Source organism: Acanthochromis polyacanthus, chromosome 11, assembly GCF_021347895.1.
Source record: "Acanthochromis polyacanthus isolate Apoly-LR-REF ecotype Palm Island chromosome 11, KAUST_Apoly_ChrSc, whole genome shotgun sequence".
In the NCBI taxonomy this organism is placed as follows: Eukaryota; Metazoa; Chordata; class Actinopteri; family Pomacentridae; genus Acanthochromis; species Acanthochromis polyacanthus.
In genome coordinates, this window is record NC_067123.1 from 23,430,477 (window position 1) to 23,440,919 (window position 10,443).

The 10,443-nt window shown below is 37.0% G+C and overlaps 1 protein-coding gene across 1 annotated transcript; it reads right to left on the minus strand.

Moving 5' to 3' along the window:
* Positions 1–219: 219 nt before the first annotated feature.
* Positions 220–9,968, minus strand: cfap90 (cilia and flagella associated protein 90). Its single transcript, XM_022205371.2, has 3 exons — positions 9,774–9,968; positions 7,980–8,096; positions 220–3,445 (listed from the first exon to the last, which is right to left on the minus strand). Exons 1-3 carry the CDS (start codon positions 9,888–9,890, stop codon positions 3,266–3,268), a joined length of 414 nt encoding a protein of 137 aa, XP_022061063.1. The 5' UTR covers positions 9,891–9,968; the 3' UTR covers positions 220–3,265.
* Between the last annotated feature and the right edge of the window lie 475 nt (positions 9,969–10,443).

A 10,443-nucleotide genomic window follows, 5' to 3' on the forward strand; every position in this document is an offset into this window, starting at 1 on the left:
TTCATTGTGATTTAAGGATTTGTCTCCTTTCTAAGGTTGGGGTTAAAATCTTGACAGAAAAAAAGATGAAACAAATATACTACACTAAACAATTAAATCAAAGGAAAAAACACTTCAACAAAAATATTAAAGATGAAATGTTTTAGATAATTAAACATTTAAAATACAATTAAACATTATAAAAATAAACCATTTTAGATTAAACTTGAAAATGAAACATTTAATTAAAAATCTTTAATTTTAAAGACAAAACTTTAAATAGGAATTAAACAAAACACAATGAAGCATTTAAAAAAAGGATTTTTTTTTTCCAAACAAGCCAATAAAACATTAGACAAAACATTTCAAAACCAAATCACATTAGAAAAGAATAAAAGGGGCAAAACTAAACATTTAAGAATCAAACTAAAGACAAAACATTTGAAAAGACACCAGTTAGACTTTAGAAGATCAAATTAAACAAGGCAAAAACAGATGAAGGTCTAACATTTTCTAGTCTGAAATGAAAACATCAAGTTGTTTCTTCAAACATTTCCTTTCTATGCTCTTGGTTTGATTGTGGACAGATTTACTAAGAACTCATTTCAGAAAACTGCTTTCCAGATAAAATCTAGAAGTTGAAGGCATCGATCAAACTGTTACCTTCTGATCTCCACAAACTTTACTGTTCAGTGAAGAGAATCAAAGTTTGTTCAGGATTTCTAAAGAACCCACAGGTGAAGGTCTGAGAAGAAGATGGATGGTCTAAATGTGAAATCAAGACTCATGGTCACAAGTTTTAAGGCTTCTGTTAACCAGAAAGTTAAAATTAAGAGAGAAGTGCTGATAAACTTTTAGGTTTTCAGTCCTCAGACTGTCGAAAGGTTCAAAGTAAGAGAGGACTACTCAAGAACTTAGATATCAGTCCTTGGACTGTCTGAACGTTAAATCTAACAGATCTACTGTGGGACTTACAAAACTTCAGCCCTCAGACTGTGTGAAAGCTCAGGTCCTGAGGACTTGGGAGGTCTGGAGGCTTTAGAAAGTCTTGGAACTGAGGGTTCAACCCTCCAGCACAAAGGCTGAAGTCCAACCTCCTGAGAAAAACGGTCGAGTCGAGACTCAAGTTAAAAAAAACAAAAACTGGACGACAAAAAATAGATGACAAATGCGCACAAAAAAGAAGCATTAATATCTGAGTGAGTAGCTCAGGGGGTAAGAAGAGAGACTACCAAGTAGAAGGTAGTAAGTTCAAGACCTGCCAATGGAAACTCTTCTTTGTTTGTCTTTGTCTAAGTTTTTCCAAAAATTTAAGAAGGGTTGGGTCTTGAACCAGCAACCTTAAATCACTGAGCTACAGATCAGACCAAAAAACCTAATTTTGTCGTCCCTTTGTCATCGTAGTTTCCAAGTGACCACATGGGTGGAGTCAGGGCGGAGAGTAGGAGGGGAGGTTGGTGGTGGCCTCCCCCCTCCCCTCCTACTACAATTATGATGCCAGCTGTCTCTCAAAAGGCTCCTTCATCTGGCAGCACTTCTTCTAAGGGGAAGCTGAGCTTCAGCAGAACTTTGAAGACGTGTTCCAGTGGTTTATGGATGTGTGGGGAGATAGAGAGGGACCTTTGAATTGCTCAGAAAGGAAAACAGGGAACCCACTGGTAGTTTTAGTTTAGGGTGCTATTGTGGTGTGTTTTGGGGTTTTAAGAGGTGAACAAAAAGAGGTTGTTTTTTTTTTCGTATTGATGATCTTTTACTTTGTTTCTGGTTGGAATGCCCATCAATGTCAACATGAAGTTCACTTTTAATTCTGTTTATTTGTATTTTACTAACACCCATTTGCTTTTAACCCCCTCACATGTTGTGTCCTTGTAAACTTACTCTTTCAAATAAATACTCATCTAACCCTCTGGAAACCAGCGTTTGGACTGTCTTTGTGTTGCTCCTCACCTACTTCAGACAGCTGGGACAAAACAATGTTTTGTGGACTAAAGGCTATACTATGATGTTTTTAGAGCGATATGGTATACTATTTGGTATACTTTATACTGTCTCCACCATAGGACCTGTCAATCATTCCAGACCAGACTGTCAATCAGGTAGCTCCAACCCCTGGCTTCACAAAACTTTAACGCTCTATAAAAATTCAATATTGATTTATTTTAAGATCGGCCACCTGATCTCTCTTTTTGACCATGAGAACTAATGGAAAAAAATTATATACAGTCTATGCTCCACACTTGTGGATGACCACTTCCGGTCTCAGAAAATGCAAAAATTGACCTTTTTTCGTTTCTGTATCTTACTGATTTTATTTTCTTGTTATTGTAAATATAAAATGAAAATCAAAGCGTTTTTAAAATTTCATTAGCAAGTTATGTTATACTGTGAATAAGAAACTTGCAGACAACAGTGCAATAATTATTCACGAGGATTAGAGATCTGTGAACACTAATTTGCTTGATATTTGATATTGCAAAAAAGGACATTGATGTTGTAAAGAATAGTGTTGGAGATCAGCCCTTTAAGTGATATTCTCATATTTGTGAAATTTAAGTTGTGATGGAACTGCTTCCTTGCAGAGGAAAAATAGATGATAGTGTTATTAGAAAGTGCAACCTTTTATTTTTTTGTTTTATTTTTTAAATTTAATATTTTTATTTCTTCTTTTATTTCATTTTTAAGGTTTGGATATCCTTGAAGACTTATTTGAACAGAATATAGATTCTGATATTGTTGTAAAGAACAATGTTGGAGATGTGCACTCATGTTGGAATAAATCCTCATTGTGAAGCAACCCTTACTTGCACTGAATTGGAAATATTTTAGAAAAACACTGAATTACAAGACAAAGGCAAGAATTACATGATTTTAATAGTAAGAGGTCGTGATCTAAAGTGGGCCAGTCTGAGGCATGAAAGTCCAGGGCTGAAAATGAGTCCCACTCCAGCTCTGGTCTCTATCACCTGAACCACCGAATTACATTCAGACTGACGGAGTGATTTCAGAAAATGTAGCTTCAGCTTCATGGAAAATGTCATTATCTCCATATTTTCTAATGCATTTTTTAAGATCTTTTGACAGCCGCTATTTCACTAAAAATACCCACTGTCTTGCTAATAATGAGTTCATGTTACAATAATGTATGATATTAAAATGTCATCAGAATAAATGACAGTTGAAAAGTTGGGTTTATTTTAGAGCTGCACACTTCCAACACTGTTTTTCTATTCAAAGCCCCCACAGCGAGAACAAACACTTTCATTTCATGCTGTGATATGCCAGGCTTTCAGATAGGCGCCACTGATCCGTAACCTTCTGCCACATTCCAGATGATCCCGTTTCTCATGAAGAATTCGGCTTTAATGCAAGCCACACGTGCATACTGCTGACCCGTTTGGTAGAGGGCAGGGGCAGGACGGCGGCCGTACACTGAAGAGGACAACACCGGCACAACTCTGGACTTCTCCTGGGAGGGAGGAGGACAACAAGGCAGGGAGAAATGGGAATAAGTACTGAATCTGTGCTGGTTGTGCCTCTCATATTGCTTGTCTTTATCATACAGGCTTTCACAAATGAAGGAGTCTGGAATAATGAAAGAGGGCTTTGGGAAAATACAGTGCTTTTAAAAAGTATATGCAGAAATCAAACTTAAATGTTCCAGATCATCAAACTAGTGTTTATATTTATTTGATATTAGACAGAGATAAACACAAAACATTTCTCCTTTCATTTATTCATCTAGCCATCTAGACACCACTTAATCCTCATTAGGGTTGCAGAGCTGGAGTCTATCCCAGCTGACTTGAGGCGAAGGCAGGGGACACCCTGGACAGGTCACCAGTCTGTTGCAGGGCTACATATACAGACAAACAATCACACTCGCATTCACACCTACGGACAATTTAGAATCACCAATTAACCTGAGCATGTTTCTGGACTGTGGGAGGAAGCCGGAGTACTCACACGTGGACAGGGAGAACATGCCAACTGCAGAAAGATTGGGACGCGAACCGGGGCATCTTCCAGCTGCAAGGCAAAAGTGCGAACCACCAAACCACTGTGCAGCCCTCCTTTCGTTTACCATTTGTTAAAGTCCCTCTCTGGTGGGTGATTTAACAAATAAAAGCTCATCTATGTGTATTAATGTTAGATATTCAAAAGTGTTTTTCCTAGAAAACAATCTATTTCTGCCTTAAAACATGGAAACATGAATACATAAATAGTACAATCAAACTGTGGGTCTTGTGGGTGGGTTTTGGGGTACTTTAAAACTAAAAAAGCAATGTAAAAACCTCTTAGATTGTCCACACTATGTGAGCGCAAATGCCTTCGAGCGATAGATAGGCAGACAGACAGACAGACAGACTATGTGTCATCTCCTACTCTATATGCCACATTTCCTATCAACCTCCACTGTATCTACTTATTTAAGACAAAAATGTCCCCAAAAATTGTTAAGGCACTTTAAGTTCTTCCCATGTGCATCTGAACAATGCCCTCTATCTTAAGTCATGCTTAGAAAGCTGTGGATATCATTCCCTGTGGGCCTGTACCTAATATTTAGTTATCAGTTGATTTAACAGTACTGAGAGGCAGCTGTTTGCCCAGTTAATACATATGAGCATTGAGAAAGTGGTTTGAGAGCTTCAGCTGTTATATTTTATGACTGTACTGAACCTGTCCCTGTTCCGATGCATTACTGTACCAGCTAAAGCAAAGGCACTTGCACCTAATGAAAACATCCCAGTGCTCCCTCTCTGATGCATTTTACTACTACCTCATGGCTCTATATAAAAGAGAATAATAAAGCCACAAGAGAAAATGGTCCCCCAAAAAATAAACTGTTAGCAGAGCCATAATGTTATATTTGGGGGGGGGAAACAGTAAAATGCAGTGCCTATAAAATTCCCACTGGAAGTTTTCCCCTTTTGTTGCTTTTCAATACTGAATCATAGTCAATTCAATTTGACTTTTTTGACAAAAATACAACACAAAAGAGTCTTTAATTGCCAAATTGAAAACAGATTTCTACAGAGTAATTCTAATTAATTAAAATATAAAACATGAAATAAGTGGCTGCACAAGCTTTTATACCCCATGATATATATGACATGGCAGGAATTACAGCACTGAGTCTGTCAATCAGGCTTGCACATCTGGACACTGCGATTTTACACAATTCTTCTTTGAAAGCTGCATAACCTCTGTCAGGTTGCGTGGGGATCATGAGTGCCCCAACTCTTTTCAAGTTCAACCACAATTTCTCCATCTCGGATTGAGGTTTGGGCTCCGACTTGGCCATTACAGAGCATTCACCTTGTTGTCTTTAACCCATTCTTGTGTAGCTTTGGCTGTGTGCTTTGGTTCACTTTCATTGTTCAAACAAATCTTCTCCCAAGTCACAGTTCTCTTGCAGACTGCATCGGGTTGTCTTGCAGAATTTCCTTACACTTGGCTGCATTCAATTTACCCTCTACCTTTATAAGCCTTAAAGAGCTGCTGCCAAGAAGTATCCCTGTGTCATGATGCCGCCACCACCATGCTTCACTGTGGGGACTTTAAACTTTACTTGAGATTGAATAGAATCTGTTTATAAATTCTTGCCAAATTAAATTGACCATGACTCAAAGTTAGAAAGCAATAAAAAGAGAAAACTCCCAACAGAGGTGAACACTTTTTAACAGGCTTTGTACGTGTTGCTTATTATTATCCTGCTCAGCAGCGTGTCTCTATGAGCTTTCTACAGCAACAATGGAAACCTCTGACTTTAGAAAGGTCAAGCTAACTACTGTATCTGCAGAACAGGTACCACCTGCTTTTGGCTCTGTGAGATTCACCTCTGTGTTTATATTTTCATGAGCTTCAGCTGAAACAGGAACAAAAAAACTAACACTGTCATTATCCTCTAAATAGTTCAATAAATAGTTTTTTTTTCTTTGTAATTCATCTTCAAATGTGAACTCTGGAACAAAAACATCCCAATTCAGCAGGAGCTGTCACCAACCCTGACAGCCAACCACTCAGCTCACTGTAATTACAAGCTCAGCAGTGTGTGTTGCCGCTTTGTTCACCACCCTCTCTGCTTTCAGTGACCCAGAAACTCACTGTGAGCTAGTTTTCTTGACATGAATAATTACTCTACAGAGATGGAACAACTTCAAAAGGAGCCATAAGCAAATGTCATAAAACTCAGAGATGTATGTCAGCCACCGCAAGGTACAAAACGGTAATGATATAAATATGGAGCATTTTTAAATATATGCTCTTTTCAAAGTCATTTTCATAATATACTGACACTTCCATCCATGAAACACTCCAAAAGCCGCATTTCCCGTATCAGCCAAAGCTTGAAAACATATGCGTGAGAATACACAGGATGCTGAAGGTGCACAGGGAACAGCAGTGATGGTGATTTGTTAGCTGAGAAGAAGGATAATGCTTGTAATGCACTGATCTGTGTGCTATGTGCCAAGTGTGTAGGTGGTCAGTGCTACAAGGCAACATTCACTGACGTCACTACTGGAGAAGAAGAAACGAACAAATGCATTAGTTGAGCTATTCATTACGGTTCCTCTCTGTATTACACCTTATTGTGTATGTTTGACTGTGCCTGCCTCAAGGTTCATGCATGCAAACCAAGCTTTACCTGCATGAAGGTTAAAGAATGTAATCACATTATGTAATCACATTTCTAAGATTGGACCACGGTGGAACATAATTTTCAACATTTTACCTCCAGTGGGGAACATAAAATCAAAAACATTCCTGATAGCATAGCTGATTCAGTGCCAGATCAGATCAAAAGGAAGGAATGATTCTAATCAAAGGTATGTGCTTTTTCATGTCTGCATCCATGAATTTTAATGTATATATGTCTGTGGCACTGAGAAGTTTCTTCTCTTTTATGCTTTAACTGTAGAAAATGTAGAAGTTTAACAGTTCTAAGGCTTCATGGTTGGTTCATTGTATTGATGCACTGTATCTCCAAGCCCAACAGGCTTTATTAGAAGCTACAGTGACTTAGACTGCAGGCGTTTTAACATTTAATCAGTACTGCTGACTAAAAGCAATTTTATTTTCACTAGTCGTAACAATATTTTGACATGTCAAAATGTTATTATGACATTAAATTGTTCAAATGATTATTTAGGATCTGTGTAAAAAAACTAGTTTCACTTGTTACAAAATATGTATTTTTCAAGGACAAGCAATTTCTTATTTCAGAAATCAATAGTTACATTTAAAACAGCAAACCATTTTGTTGCTCTAATATATATCTATATTGCAATGATACATATATTAATTTCAAATATGTATTATTGCAGATTTCTACAATGACACTTTGTCCACAGGGAATTCCATTTTTATAACCTAAAATTCTAGTCTGACTAATTACAAATGTAGGTATCTGAAATATAATGTTCAGTAGTTCACAATTTCATTTCAGGTATATAAAATTACATTCTTGATGGTTACAATTTCAAGCTGACAACTAGAATTCCATATATGACATCTGTTAGTTTAGAACAATAGTAGATATTTATAATTAACATTGCCTCTAGTGAGGATTAAATTGTTGATATAAATATTCATGTTTTGACATGTGAGATAAGTTGTAAATAATAAAATAAAATTACACTGTGGATGTGTTTGCATTTCCACTAGTACGAAATTACTTGTTGATATCAACGTTGGGACTAGTCAGAAATAATTTGTGCATATCACTAATTAGAGATACAATTTGTCAGAATTACATTATGGACATGTTGGTTTGGAATTTTACCTTGCTGAAAGGAGTTGGCAATATCTATAACTACTATTATTGCTACAGAGACTAAAGAAATATTAAAAGGGATTGCCATAATATTCAACAGGAGATAAAATAAAGTCAAAGACAAACTTTGGATCCCTAAAGGATCTGCATTTTTGAAAAACTCACCACTGAGCTTTTTCAGCAAAATGAACAGGTACTAAAATATTCACTAAAATGTGTTCATTACCTCCTCATTCATGTCAAGTCCTCTTCCTCTATAGTGCCTCCTGTCATCCCGGTGCAGTTTCATATCATAACCCTCAGGCTGGTGGAACACCTGGTCATAGGTGGAGACATCTGGGACCTACCAGAAGACAGACAGAGGTTAGCTCTGTTGAACTCTGCATTCAAATCTATGTGTTATAAAAATGTTCTGTTTTTAAAAGACTCTGTACAACATCATTTTTTCTACAAGAACCTGTGCAATATCAATATGTTCAATACCAGTATCCTCTACTCTTGGAACAATGTGTGCAATATCAGAACAGAACAGCCCTGTGCAATATAATTATTTCCAATATTCAGAAGAATCTGTGCAATCTGTACAATATCTGAATTGCTAAATATGGAAGAGTCTGTATGATATCAACAGTTCTTGTATCTGACAAGAATTTTTCTATTAATGTTCCAATATTTTTGCACTATCCCTTTTGCTATTATTATTATTAAGGGCTTATCTTATGTTATCTTAAAAATATTCAGTTGCAAGAAAAATATTTACACTCTAAACCTTACTGCAGCAAAAGTGTGTATTATCAATGAAATGTACTTAAAGTATGAAAGTAAAAGTACACATTGCACACTCAACTGGACCATGGCTGAGCATTTCCAACTTCGGTGTGCTGATGAAAAGTCTCTAAAACATCGATTCAGACTTGCAGGGCTTCTCACAACAAATGTAAGGTACCAATCATGTCTACTTGCAAGGTGGGACTTTCTACATTATCATTCTTCCTTAGAATTGGTGTCCATTTTGAATATGTATGACTGAATTACTCTAATAGGTGTCGTGGAGCATCAAGTAGTTATACAGTGCTTGAGCAGAGTTGTAGGTGAGCTGGTGTGTTCGAGCTGCAGAGATGAGCAAAGGGGTGGGTGAAGAGAGAAGCAAGGACTTCATCTAAACCATTTAAAGGTAGGACGGGATCATATTCAGATACACAGAGAGGATTTTTTTCGAGTCAAATCAATGACTGAAGTAAGAATCAAACATGCAAACAGCATCCAAATATTGCACCTGAAAGAGGAAGAGCTGATTAAACATTGTATATACTGCCATGTGACTTCATTTTCTGAATAACAATTCATTGGACTTCAATATATTTTATAATATCAAGATAGGTTGTCCCCCTAATGAGGATAAAGTGGTGTATAGAGGATGGATGGATGGAAGATAGGTTGTTGTTGTTTTTTTAACTCATAACATGCTGTAAAGTAGCTAGTAACGAGAACTGTCACATAAATGTAGAGGAGTATAAAATTCTCCCTCAGAAATAATGTGGAGTTGAATAAGAACCATATAACCAAACTACTCAAGTAAAGTACAAGTACCTTAGAATTGTACTGTATGTACAGAACTTAAGTAAATGTATTTAGTTTGTTTAAGCCAGTGCTATCAGTGGCTCTGAACAGCTCTGTGGTTGACCATTTAAATGACTTTATATTTAAAAAATAGGTTTGATATTTCTTCCTACATCATTTATATGATGACATTTGTATGTATTATACATTACCTGGCAAACTGTTATTAATTAGCCAGTTGGCATTAACTAAATTCTTTCTTTGCATCTTCTACAAATAATAGCCGCAGGTAAAGTCTCTGTGATCGATGGGGAAACTCAGTTGAATATTTTCTGTTGTGATATTGTGATAATGTATCATGCTGACCGGAATTTTTTCCAGTAAAGCAGCTAGCTATACTTTCTAGATTAGCTTCAGTTAGCATAGCAGCTGAGTTCAACCTCCAATTTCTTAGTGTTACCTTTGAGTCTCTGTTAAAGTATGACATTTCTTTCGGTTCTTTTCGTCGTGGCGGGATGTAGCTGAAGGCGGACAACACGGCCAGCGGTTTGGCCTGTGCCTCCAGTGAAACATCCATGGTGCCGGCAAAGAAAAACAGAGTAACTCGGTGATTAAAGTTAGTAAAGCAAGCTGAACTCTGTCAGCTAGCCTGAGGTTGCTAGGTTACCAGCCGTCCTGTCAGAGGTCTTACGTGGTGCCTTCAGGAACGTCTTCATTGCTCGTATTTATGGACATCTTAGTGCTGAGCGCTTCAAAGTATAATACGTTTGCACAAAAATATGAGCGTCCACCTTCTATATAAAGGTATAAGATGTGCTATGGGGGGAAGTACAGTGACTGGTGTAACACAAATATCCATCACATTCAGAATTTCAAGCTATAAACTTAAATTCGAAATTTAATCAAAGAAGAATAAAAACAGATAAACAAAAATAAAATTCCACACAGAGGAATTAAACAGCCTGATAGCCACAACCAAAAAATACCAGCTGTGATATTTGGTGGAGGAATTAAGGCCGTTTTCAATTACAGGAACTTGCTGGCTGATTTAGGGCAGCTCAGACCGTGGTGCAAGTTTTGACTGCAAGAAACCTCTATATGAAATATAATTATACCCAGATAGCAAACTA